The sequence below is a fragment of the Serinus canaria genome, chromosome 9, assembly GCF_022539315.1.
Source record: "Serinus canaria isolate serCan28SL12 chromosome 9, serCan2020, whole genome shotgun sequence".
Lineage (NCBI taxonomy): Eukaryota > Metazoa > Chordata > Aves > Passeriformes > Fringillidae > Serinus > Serinus canaria.
In genome coordinates, this window is record NC_066323.1 from 12,036,838 (window position 1) to 12,050,260 (window position 13,423).

The following is a 13,423-nucleotide window of genomic DNA, read 5'->3' on the forward strand; positions in this document are numbered from 1 at the left end:
ACACTGAAAAAAACTAAAGTCAAGAAAAATGCTTCCTGCACATTTGCTGAGTAAATAGACCACAAAACTTATATATCAGCAATTAAAAAAAGTAAATCAGATTATCAGCTCTGCTAAAAAAGAAATCATACTGTATTGGTGACCAAGCCCTTCCATGACACTTTTAATAGCCTCTCCATCAATAGCCTAATTAAGTAGGACAATGATTATACAGAAAAGTGAGATGGGTTATTTAATTAGTGCAATTATTCTGCATGCATATGCACATATATGCAAACACAGGTAGTAGGTGGGTAGGTGTGTGCACGTATGCACTTACCTATACATTTCAGAAAAGGAACTGCTCTTTATCCACACAATGAAGGAAAGGCATCATTCTGAAGCATTAGATTAGAACTTCAGTATATTAAATACATATATACCTCATGGAATATTCAACACAATAAGCTTCAGAAGTTTCAGTTGTCAAAAAACATGGAAGGATTTGGCATTGGAAGATTTGGGAACATAGTGGAAAGCAACATGACAAGACATGAGAAGAGAACTTAATTAAGAGGGGAATTAAGTTGCCATCTGGGACAGGGTGACCAGATGACAAGTAGTGATAAAAAGATCCAGAGTCTAAAGCAGTTCTGAAATCCTGATGAGCTGGAAGCAAACTTGCTGTGAAGATTGGGAAAAGCAAGTAGGATGAGACAAAAACAGACAACATGATTTGAATAATGAATTAAGAATATGATTGGACAAGCTGTAAGAGGAATCTCCAATAAAGCACAATCTAGGCATTAGCAGCACAAAATGAAACAGTGACTTCACTGATAAGGACAGGAGACAACACAACTCAAGAACTTAAGAGCACAACATACAGTACATTCTGACTGCCCTGATTATATTTCAGAGACAACATTAAATTGTCAATTAAAGTAAGCAACAATAAAAGTAACATTATTGTGCTTGTCACTCCTACTAGAAATCAAGAATATTTATATTACACACAGATATGGCTTATCAAGTTTCATGCAGCTTAAAAGTTTCAGTAACAATTGAAACTCATAGAAATAGTTTACCTGTAAAGCAGCCTTAAGCAGCATTTGAAGAAAAAACAAAGACTGTAAACACCATAGGCAACAGCAGTGACCACAACTCATGGTAACTAATTATTATTTCTATGACAAATTAAAAGATAATTGCTCACAACTTACATCCTTCAGCAAGCACCACTGTTGTCTTAACAGAGATCCTCTCAACTACTCTCCATTCCTGAAACTGAGCCTTTAAGCCCAAAAAACTTAAAATTTGACCTTCAACATTAATTCTCAAGTTCCATCTTTCCCATTTTTCCCCTTTCTTCCCCTTCCTTGCCTGCAGTAATCTCCTGACTCCAAGCACAGCATGTCAGCTCTGCCCTCATCATCACATCTGCTCAATTTGACAGCAATCCTAATGCTTCCCACCAACTCCTAAAGGGATGACAGGATGCACCAATAAAAATGTTTACAGCAACCCAAGATGTTCTCTTTTCCCATGAGCATTAATGCAGCTACCCAATTTACAATCTCAGCATGTTTTAATTCCTGAATTTATTTATTTATCAGATTTAATTTCTGTTGGGTGTGATTTTTTAAAATTTATGCCACCTGAACAAATCCAGAACATATCTGAATGAGAGTAAGAAGTGTAGCATTACCTTTAAACTGGTATCTAATCCCTTTCAAAAGTGCCTGTAGCTCATTACCAGAGATCAGTGGAAATATTTTTAACTTCTAGCAGTATACCTGCAAAACCAATACTGATCTAGAGCTTCTGAAACATTAAAACAACAGAAGTCATTCCTCCAACATGAATTACCTGAATTTTTCTCAAGAAGTAAAAAGAATTATTGCACAAATCTTCCTCAAAAGGCCAATTAAAAGTTCTCAATTTCATATCTGTGCACAGTTGAACCAGTACATTAGACACTCCACAAAAGTTTACATTTGTTCTTCATATGCAACAGCAGCTGCTACACAAGCTCCAAGTGCTGCACTTGGATTTGGCACAATCCAAAGTGAAACTTATTGCTGTAGAGCTGTGCAGCACATACACCTCATGTACATACAGCATGGAAACACAAAAACCCCTGTACAACTTAATCAATGCAAGAGGTAACAGGAATTAGGAGTTCTACTGAAATGCTAGAATCTCAGCATTCAAATAAATTCTACTGTTCTATTTATGTTTCAGTAAAAACTAAGCATAATAATGTGTTCAGTAACACAAAATTAGAATTTGCAATCCAACCTGACACTTAATGACATGTCAGTCTGTCTCTCTGCACTAAAAATACCATCCCTTGTAGTTCTGATGCAGAGATGCTGGGGAGAGATGCTACAGATAAAAAAAAAAGTGTGTGCAGCCTGTCTTTTACATTCTGTCAAATACCTTTTGTTGAATAGTGGAGTGCTTTTGCTCCATATCTCTCTTCTCCTTTGCAGCATCTACAGCCAACTGATCCAGCTGTAAAGAGAAACAGAAAATTGGATCTTTAAATTATCATAAGAAATTTGGCTCAGTAGATTTCACAATGCTGACAAAAAAAAAAAAAAGAACAAACACATTATGTCTAGACATTGCAAGACGTTTATTTTATTTGCACAGTATAATTACTTCTTTGTCACAAATTGTTTACCTTGAATAACCACTGAAGCCTCGTTTAAAGCACTGCTCTGCCACCCTGAATTAACCTCTACCAAGGTGTACATTTCTTGTAAGCATTAGAAGAACTGTCTCAAAGAACAGCATGGTGCCAAGCATATGCGACTGTACCGCATTGGTGCTCAGTCTCCCAAGAGGATGACTCATGCTTTAGCTGCTCTTGCTGGCCTATGCAGCAGCACTGGCAGGAGCAGCAAAAACTAGAAGGAGCAAATGCTATGGATTTTTCCCTCCACAAAGTGGGAGAACTGTCTCAACCAGGATTTTGTGTCAATAGTTTTGATCAGCTGACCAGCAGTACTTGAGCAAGACTGCTTGAGATCTTAGGCAGAGACAACCGAATTAATTTTGGAAATAAAATTATGGCTTTGAAAATAACTGAGATTGTCACAGAGAATATTTAAGTTAGTATCCTTACAAAGTCTGTGATGATAAAAAGGATGCTAGCAAAAAATTTCCTTTTACAATTGTAATTAAAAAAAAAAAAAAAAAAAAGGGGAAATTTAAGATACCCTGTAAGAGAAAGTTTGATTGGGGTTTTCTTCTGTGGTTATTTGCTTGGTTTGGTTGCTTTTGTTTTACAGTTTTGATTCTTTTGGTTTTGTTGTTTGTTTGTTTTATCCAGGCCTTCATGTTTAAGTTAGAAATGCAGTGGAGAAGCAGATGTTGCCTGAAAGACCAGCTGGTTTGGTACTTGCAGCCTGTAACACAAGGCTGCCATTACGCAGCCGGAGCGTGGTCATGCCCAGCGGTGCAGACGCAGGGCTCAGCCAGCGGCTCCCCGTCTGTGGGACAGAGCTGCCTCTGCTGCAGGCCCACAGCCAGAACAGCAGGAGCAGCAGCACCAGCTCCCAGCTGGATCACTAACTTGGCAGAGGGCACAGTGACTAACAGATCCTCTGATCCACCCAGAGAGGATCCCCTCCACCCACTCTCAGAATCACAAGAGGCAGGCCTGCCAACTCTGGCTGTTTCCCCAGTCTTTCACTTGCCCTGCTTGACATGATATAAATAACAGAAAAGGGACAATAACAGGCCCTTACACCCTTGTGCTAGACATTCTCCAGTAATTATGGAGCCATCAGAAAGCTGAAACATCTGGACCCAATTCCATACTCCGTTACTTCTTTTAACTCTTCTCTGTCTTCTTCACTGACTCAAAAGGCCGTACCAGCACTTGCACACCTTCACAGGTATTTGTGAACAGGAACACAGTGAAGGCTGAAGTGTCCAAATGCCACATCTATGTAGCTTTAGCACTTAAAAATAACACAAGCCTCTAAAACAGACTGGGCTCAAAGATTGTTTTGCATCAAAAACCCTTGAGAAACCCTTTCTCTTGTGATAAAGATGAGAACTGGGTCAAGTGCGGTTCAAAATTTTATAGGAATCAAGTTTTTTGCTAAAACTTCAGCAATCTGCACATGGCCCCCAAGAAATTCTTCCTTCTACCCTATTAGATGAAACAGAAGGCAGTCACTCAGGGTAGGGCATTTACCTCTAATTTACCTTGAATACAAGTGTTTTACCACAGCCAAAAGAGAATTCTTAACAGCACCTCATTCCACCAGTTACTTTTTTTACTATGAAGACAGCATTGCACCATTCCTGTTTTCAAGCTCAAACCAGAGTTTCTTCCTTTTCACTCAGGTGAGCAGCACATCAATTGTCTTAGAAGAGACCAACAGCATATAACTATCAAAAGCTGTAGCAAATCACAACTAAACTATCAAAATCCTAGTCATTATAGCATTACTGGGTAATTTTCAGAAAATTAGGCTTTTCAAACCACTGCTTTTACTGGTAAATGTATTTTTAAAACCATAATGCTCTACCTGGCGTTCTGAGGAGAATTAAGTCAGACTAAAATACTTAGCTTTTTGAGTAGTCATCTCAATGAAAATTCAAATGTTTTCTTTTTAAGCTAATACTACATTTCATATGAAAAGAACCAAAAACCAGTTTCCATGCAAAAGCTCCTATTATGCTTGCACACTGTTAAAAATTACCACACAATGATCTGATTCCCAAGGAATCCTATCCTGAAGTATCCAGAAAGCAAAATTGCTTAATCCTATTCCATCACAATAAAACAGTTATTTTGAAAATACAGACAAAATTAATTCAAAACTATAACTACACTATTTAAGATCAATTTTATTACTTCAGATGCTGTTAACCCTTGTAATTAAGATCACACACAAAATTCACCTAGGAATGAAAACTCACTCACCAACAGAAGGAATCTAACAGCATTTTCACAAAAATCCAGCAAATCCCCGTTATGTCACAACATACTTTGTTAAAGGCACAAGCTTCAACCAGTACAAGCTGCAAAGCCATCAATTGTTAAAACTTTCAACGGTTATTTACAAATCTGCTTCTGTCATGAAAAATATCCATTACTTAAATGCCAAGGTCTGCTACAAAAGAACAATTGCGCAAGTTGTACAACTTTAGGGTCTTCAGTCCATCTTGCTCCAACTGCAATATATTTAAAACATTCTTAGCTATGGATTTTCTAAATTTAACTCCTTCAGTTGCTATGATACCAGCACCAAAATGAATGCTACACAGTGCTCCTTACCAGATCAAGCAAAAGCATGACCAGGCATTCAAAAATAACCTTGTGTTTTCTTGCTCCAATCACGTCAATGAAATGGAAACACTGAAGCCTGGCTGATGGCATAACCCACTATTAACTCCACAGTTTGTGTCTCCTTTCCCTATCCCCTCTTCCACTGAGTACAGGACACGTGTTACACAGCCAGACACTACAGTTCAACACTTACAGCCCAAACTAGAAGGATGTTGAAGAATAAAGTGCACAACTATGGAAGAGTAACACCTACCTGAACTGTTCAGGTGCTCCTATTATACCAAGACCTGACTCTACACATAATTAAGACCCAACTGGGGCTCAGTCTAGCAGATAAAATAACTATTCAGCCATTGGGTTGTTGGAGTTATTTTCTACAGCTCCCAATCTGCTCCACTGCACAGCTCAGAACAATTTAATCTCTTAGACATTCAATGACACATCTACTCAAGATGAATGTAAAAGCTTGCTGTCATTTATTTGCCTTTTCACCTGGACAGACACTTAAAAATTTGGTTGGCTCCTTTGTGGATCTGTTTGGGAAGTGGCAATAGAGGAGTTTGTATCAGAGCACTTGTTGCAAGGCCTCAGGTAGAGGCAAATAGAAAGTGCTCATATAACTTGCACTGAAAAGCAAGTCAAGACACTGCTCAGTCTTCTTCCTGCACCACAGACAGATCTTCATTCCAATAGTGTATGTTCCAATCTATTTGCAAAACCATTTTCAATGTTTCAGTTTTTGTCTCCTATGCACAGTTGGCAGTGGTCCATCAAAGCTTTTCATGAATCCCTCACTGTAAACCCAGAAGTATCAATTGTCTGTTCTTAAACAACAAAACTGGGTAAGAAGGATTCCATGCAGGAACTAAATTTTGCACTACTTATTAACATCATACTTTGATTTTATGGTTTAAGTTGCTAACATCAAATTTCTATTTACACACATCAAAATTTAATTATACAGACCGCATAATCTACACAGTAAATAAAGTATATGAGTAGAAGGAAAACCAGCCTAATCTACTTTTTATTATTAGATATGTTTACAAAAATGGGTCATATACAAAAGTTTTGAAATCCAAATAATCCAGTATCCTGAATATCACAATGTACCCCACAGAGCAGTACATGGCTATTTAGTATGTAAATCCTAAAGGTAGTATTCATTTTAGTAAACAGAAAACTTTCAGTTGGTAACTATTTTCATTCCTTTCATCACAGCATATTTTTTATGTTTTGCCTGTATCATACCACAGCTCCCTTTTTGTTGAATAAATCTATGAAGTACCTGATATGCAGGCATATATCAAGATTTCTTCCATTTCAGCATATAGTTATGCATTTTTAAAATAATTTGTTACCTGTGCACCAAGATCTTTCATGTAGGGTTCAAGTTCACTAAACAGATCATAGCCTTGATGGAAAAAAGCCAGATGTGCATACATAAACGATAACATCTAGAAAGAACAAAGTAAATATTTATTCTCTTAAAAGTGGTATCACATATCACATAAATGTGTCAATTCGCATAACCTACAATTTCAGGTTTAATTTCTCCTCTCATGTCCTGATAGTTTTACATCAATAAGTCACAGAACTTCCAATGTTGTAAAATAAACATGCAAAGTAAAGCAAGAACAGAACCAAGCCAAAAATTTCAGAAATCAGTTGATAGCATTAGCTCCATGAGCAAAACAAAAGAAATCTACTTAATGGCAGAAAACCGCTTCTAATTCATGTCACCTGAAATTTTTGTTATCTCTCTTTAACTGGGACATGTAAGGTACAGAGGGGCTATAGAATATTTTACTAATGATTCAAACACATAAGCTTTATAACATAGCTGAAAAGACTGTCTGGCCTTGAAAGAGAAACAAGCTGGGAAGGTGCAGAGCAGAATAGCAGGCAATTATAAACCAGCCCAAGTAAATTTCTGCTTTTTAAGGAATTAAGAAAACTATCGGAGAGTAACTTCAGACATTTGAAAGAACAGCAAACTGTTTAGTTTGCCACTCTCCATCTCAAACTTTTAACAGAGATAATGTGAAGTAGAAAAGGGAATACAATGTGAAGCAAACTGGCATGCAGGTATAGCTTTATATTAATTTAGCAGATACCATACTACTCATATTAAAATTTGCCCTGCTCTTAGAAAGAACAGAATTCATCTTAGAATAGATTATAAGTAGCACTTACTGTTTACAAAGTAATAAATCAGACCTAAACAGCAGAGTTCTCAGCAAACAAAGTGATTTTAACCATGGAACACTTACCAAAGGATCAAGACTAGTGAAAACCTACAAGTGTTCAAATCTGAACCAGAAGGATTATCAAAAATAGTTAAACATTATGCCCAGCTACAGTAAAGGCCAAACTTACAGTCACCAAACTGCCAAATGTATTGATAACATTTTGATCCATAAAATGACTACATTTTTAACATACTACTTTGTGGTCATATTTTTAATTTCAGACAGATTAAAATATTTGATATACAGAGGATAAAGTATACCTTACCGATTTTAGGATTTCTGCTCTCCTTTTAGATTGAAGAACATTGATCTAGGAGAAAAGAACAAGCAAGCAATTCCTTTTATTCTAAACTCATTTTATTTGCAATTTTCCCCAAATAATCACATCCAAGCTTAAAACATTGGAAGAAGACAGCTCAATATCAGACTTCCCAAAATACTTTTAAAAGAAGATGCACTCTAGTTCTGTCATGACATCAAGGTGATGCAATCAGAGAACACTTGCAAAGCTTGAGCTTCACGGTGATAGTTAAAATTTTCTTATACCAGTAGGGAAAATACAGGACACCACTTGCTTGCTAGAAGTAATATAATACACCTTTCAAGGAAAATTCGTTCTCATTTTCAAAAGATTGAATTCAAGACATTGCAAACAGATGAGCCAAGCCAACCCCCCAACTCCTTCCAGAAGTTGCACTGCTGCCAGGGCAGAGTGAAGAATGGGAACAGGGTTACTTTTCCCCTCCCTTTTCAGACTCACAGTATTTAAGTGTCCCAGGCAAGCAAGAACAGAATCGTTTCAATAAGTAACTTTCTGTGTATACCTGGGCTTTTAAACTAGCTGAAGTCACTGATTAAAGATGCTGTCCTAGAACTTAGGGAATTCCAATTATATAGGAAAAAATTACAAATGTTTCACATTCACCTAGTTCCCCCATCTTCTTTATCTAATCTTAAAAGGTTGCCATCCAGAACTACAGATTTTACTTTAAAAGACCTACTTAGCAGAAACAGGCATGATTTTGTAATTTAACACTTCTACGTCAGTTTAGAATCTCAGCAAAATAAACAAACTTGCTGAAGCTACAATCAAAACCAGATTCTACACTTATACTTAAGTGGTCATTATTTTGGAAAACTTTCTGCAGCAAAAATAATTGAGATTTGTTTGTATAGAATAAACCCTCAGCCTGTGAGGCAAAGAAAAATAAAAGGAAAGCAAAGGTTTTGTATTACAGTTTAGAGCAAATCTAGCTACAAGGAGACCATAGTTGTGAGACCATTTTCCCAGAAGAATCACTCAAGCAGACACAATTCCTAAAGCTGAATTGATTTTTGTCCACGTTGAGAGATGCTGAAACTGTTCCCAGTTACTCTAAATGCATCTTTATCCCAGGAACTGCTCATACTTTGAACATACAAATTCCAAGAGGCAAACAACCTGCAGTTCAAAGCACACACAACGAGGTGGCCTACTACAGTAGTGGCTGCCAGCTGCCCCCACCACTTAGTGCTAGTACAAATAATCCTGTGGGGAATAATTCACACCACTTTTTAAACATCAAAATGACCCTAGTGTTTAAAAAGCTGGAGTTCAGAGTCGACCACTGACTACCACGTCTGTGAACATGCCCAGGCTGACAGGCTCCATTTTACAACTCATAATGCAATTTATAGAGAAGTTAATTAAGCTTCAAATAACTGACTGGACTGTCACAAATCAAGATGATAATATCCTAAATAAAACCAGCTTAATTGTAAATAGTTGTTCTATTTTTGATCATAGGAGAAGCTCAGACCCATTTGGGAGCCCCCAACGTCTCACACCACCTGAGTTGCAATAATCCTGTTTTGCTGTAGTTGTGGGTAAGTATGAAGCAGATGAATTTAAGTATCAAAAGAATATTACTGAATACAAAGCAGCATGACAAAGAACACCTCTCAACACCCTATGGGAGAGCTTCACTAAAAAGGTAAAGAATAGTTAAGTTCTTGACTCCCCTTATAGCACAATGCCAAACTCTGAGGCATCTAGACAAGCTGAATACAACCCAAAGCAAACAGCTAAAATTGCAGAAATACCCAATGTCCTGTATTGGAATTATTCAGGTAATTTGCATTTCCTAGGCTAGATTACAGTTTTTACTTTGCATATATAAGAAACGGCAGCATTTTTAACTCATGGAACATTTAGGCAAGTATCAGGCAAATACTGGGTTTTTTCCAAAATTAATGTTCAACTTGAAAATTCAACTGTGTCATTGCAGCAAGGGTACTGAATACCACAGCATGAAAGCAATAGGAACACATCAATTAATTTTCCTCAGATTTTATTAAAAAATTAATTACTTGCAGATAAAGTTCTTCCTTTTTCCCTGAATCTCCACAGCTTCCAAGAAGCTCACAGAAAGAACTTCTAACATTGTAAAGGACATGTCTCCAACCATATGTATCAAATGGTTTTGAAAAGTAACTTTTATTGCTGTCCTTACCTGAAGAACGTAATCCAGAGCTATGTGTCGAAAACACTTCCGAGTTGCAGTCAAAATATTGGTTGCTTCCTCAACCTCGTGTTGCTTATTTCTCTGAACTTGGGCATTTTTCACCAGGGCATTCTCCTTTTCTTCACTCACTTTTTCAAATTGTTTCTTTGCATCTTTAAATTTCCTAATATCTCTATGGAAAAAGGAAATATAGTGACAAATTAATTCCAAAGCATGAAAGAGTTTAAAGGTACATCAGACAGACCAAGCTTGGGACTGCTATAGCTGGTGTCTTTTTCAAATTTTATATTCTTCAATACATGCTTGGGTCAAATGGAAATCCACAAATTATGACAGAAGCTTCTTGTCTTTCCAAGGGAAGGACAAAATTGAAATGTAAGTGAACACATCTAATGTCTACAGGGGAAAAGCTTTGTCCCCCAAGCTTAGACAATTACAATATGTAATTAGATCAGCAAGTCATCCTATTGCAACATTTCTGCAGCTGGATCTAAAGCCTCAGTGACTTGGGGAGATTTTTGACAAAGCCTTAAAACACACTTCTTAATTTATGGATGGCTATTTACAAGAAGGATGTTTCACTTGCCCATTCAAATCAGATTTTTTAAATTCCATTTTATGTATAATTTTCCCATTACAAGTGCAAATTAACTTACTCTTTAACGAAAGTCTGAAGCTGTGTTTTAATTGATCTTTGGATTTGGTCAAACAGAATCTGAAAGAAAACATTATTATGTAGGTCAGTAACTTGGAGGTATTCATACCTTCTGATTTCAGAAATACCAATGGTAATTATGCAGAATTAGATGAGAATTATTATTAAACCACTTTGTCTCTAAAATCAAAATATAAATCCCTTCCCAGTAGTTTTGAAATAAATAAAAGATGAGAAAGAAAATAGGGAAAATAACTCAAACCAAGCATCTTTTCCTGCTCTTTTCTTAAGACTGTGGTTATAAGGAGAGATAAGAGCTCCTGGCATCTTATTCTCTCATCCTGACATGTCTAGTTTCATAGAATATGTTTATTTATGTTAATTGTACAGTAATGTTCCTGAAGAAACAAGTTTGAATGTTAAGGAACCATTTTTTTTTCTTAGACTTTCACTATTTATCAACAATTAAAAGGCAAATTAAACCATAGAAAGAACATGCTCTTAACTTCTGGCAAAACCCCCAAAACCATCATTGAAATTAATGATGAAAATGCAGCATACATGGCTATTCAGTACCAACTCCTTTACATGAAATGTTTATAAAAAACCACCCACTGCTGGACTACTAAAAGGAATGCCTGATTCTTTTTAAGAATAAGTAATCTAAGCAATGGTTCCAAAATTAAGATTTGGGAAGGCTGGAGGCACAAAATATAATCAAATCATTAGAATTGTAAAATCTAAGATATTTGTTAAGTTTTTAAAGGCCGAAGCACAGCTGGATTTGAGACAATTTTTATGTTCTCTCATGACCCAAAAAAATTCTAACTGGAAAATGAAAACATACATTCCTCCAGCTTCACAACTGCCCTCTGAGTTTTAAGATGGAGTGGAACAGGTCAATGGCTACTGGACAAATCCTTTTGTCACTTCTTATTGCGCAGACAACAAATGTTGCCTTAATTTTCAACCCCTCTACACCTCCAATTCTGCATAATAGAAATGCAGAAGGCAGCATCACAAAAATAAAGTTGGCCCAGTTGAACAGAATCTCTCAAAAAAGGTAAAGATTGTGCAATATTAAATAATTTTCTTGAAAAAGCAAGTCAAAACCTCAAAGTTTAAGGTCAAAAAATGTTTTCTTTACAAGTTCTCAGTCTTAGATTCTTTATTAAGATTTGGAAATGGGAAGCTATGTAATGCCAAGTACTGACAGCAAAACCTTTACCAGCTCATCTCTCTTTTCTAGCAACACTGAAGGGAAACATGACTGAGTTAAAGCCACTCATTAGCAGTGGTACTGTACCTTGCACCCAGTCTCCATGCTAGGAGGTTTTCAAGACCAAAGCAACCTGCTCCAACCTCATATCTGAGCCTGATTTAGGCAGGCAGTCAAACCATCCACACTTCCCGAGGCCCCTTCCAACCAGAATTGTATCTACCAGTAACACATGGAAGAACCTGTTTGTATTCCCACTTTGGGAAACCAGAAAAGCAGACAACTAGAATAAAGAACTTCTTGACAAACTGGAAGTCAGGCTGGGACTACTCCCACTGCTGACATTTAAGCTTGCCAGTGCCTGGGGAGTGCACCAATCAAGATCAATACCAAAAGATAAAACCAGATGGAAACTCAAATGTTTAGAGGACTCCCAGAAATATGAGCCTTGCATTCTGCTTACAGTAATGAAGAGAAAAAATGTAGACATCAGTTTAAGCCAGAAAAAAGTGCCCAGACCATGATCTGATTAGATTTACAGCCTTGTCAACATACTACCTTCATACACTCCAAGTCTAAGAAAGCTGCTATTTGCCATAAGCTGTCACAGCTACTCCCCCACTGCTGAATCAGTGAAGATGCTGCATTAGTCTGGTCCCGGCCTTATCTGTAGCAAAGCCTCACAAGAGAAAACTGACAGTCATCCAGAACTCAGTGGGAGCATCTCCTACTCCTTCCATCCTTCCTTTCCTCTTTCTTCCTCTAGCTTCTCCCTCCTGCTAGCTCTGTCACCTTGGTCAGCAACAGACCTGTCACTCTGGGCCAGGAAGCCCTGTTGAACTCAGCAGATTCACAAAAAGCAACACAGGACCACAACATGTCTGGCAAAGCAATTGTGCCTCACTCCTGATGTTTGTGCATTTGGTAAAGGCCACTTTGTCCTCACTATGTCTAAGCACAGCAAGGGCATGGAGGGGAAAAAAAAAGCAGGGCAGAAGCCAGATGGGTCCCACTTAGATCTGAAAAGAAATCTTCTTTAATATGGTTTGTTCTTTGCTTTCTGCCTCCAAACTGCCCAAAGGGAAGAGTTTTACCAAACCAGTGCAAGGACCATCACGTAGAATAACAGCAGCAATAACACAGGACCTCTGTCAGAAGTGTCCAAAAGAGCAAACCATAGATAAAAGGCATGGTTAAGAGGGATTCCAGCAGCAAGACGTGTGATGAAGAGGGACAGCCTGAGTTATCTGCTCCATCTAATCTGTGGAAATTGTTGACATGAAAGTAATACTGCTCCAGTACTACTGCTTTGAACCTTGGCACTCCCTTCTCTCTCCAACCCAAGAACCACTGTTCACTTTCTCCCTTCTTTACAGTTTTCATTAGACTAGGTGCAGATATGAACACTTTATATAATGGAAAGAAAATCAATCACAATGCTATTAACCTGCTTTGCTTTGCTTCCCTTCCACTCTAAAAGCATGCATTAAAAAAAAAAAA

General features: G+C 37.4%; 1 protein-coding gene across 4 annotated transcripts in view; it reads right to left on the reverse strand.

The window, feature by feature from the left end:
* The window catches only part of ACAP2 (ArfGAP with coiled-coil, ankyrin repeat and PH domains 2), a 60,166-nt gene that overhangs the window by 25,656 nt on the left and 21,087 nt on the right, over nucleotides 1-13,423 (reverse strand). For all 4 annotated transcript variants that reach the window (XM_030226924.2, XM_050977798.1, XM_050977797.1 and 1 more), the window contains exons 5-9: nucleotides 10,706-10,764; nucleotides 10,038-10,221; nucleotides 7,811-7,855; nucleotides 6,655-6,750; nucleotides 2,422-2,496 (exon numbers count right to left, since the gene is read on the reverse strand). In XM_030226924.2, coding sequence (XP_030082784.1) covers nucleotides 2,422-2,496; nucleotides 6,655-6,750; nucleotides 7,811-7,855; nucleotides 10,038-10,221; nucleotides 10,706-10,764 — 459 coding nt within the window. The remainder of the gene's footprint in view (nucleotides 1-2,421; nucleotides 2,497-6,654; nucleotides 6,751-7,810; nucleotides 7,856-10,037; nucleotides 10,222-10,705; nucleotides 10,765-13,423) is intronic.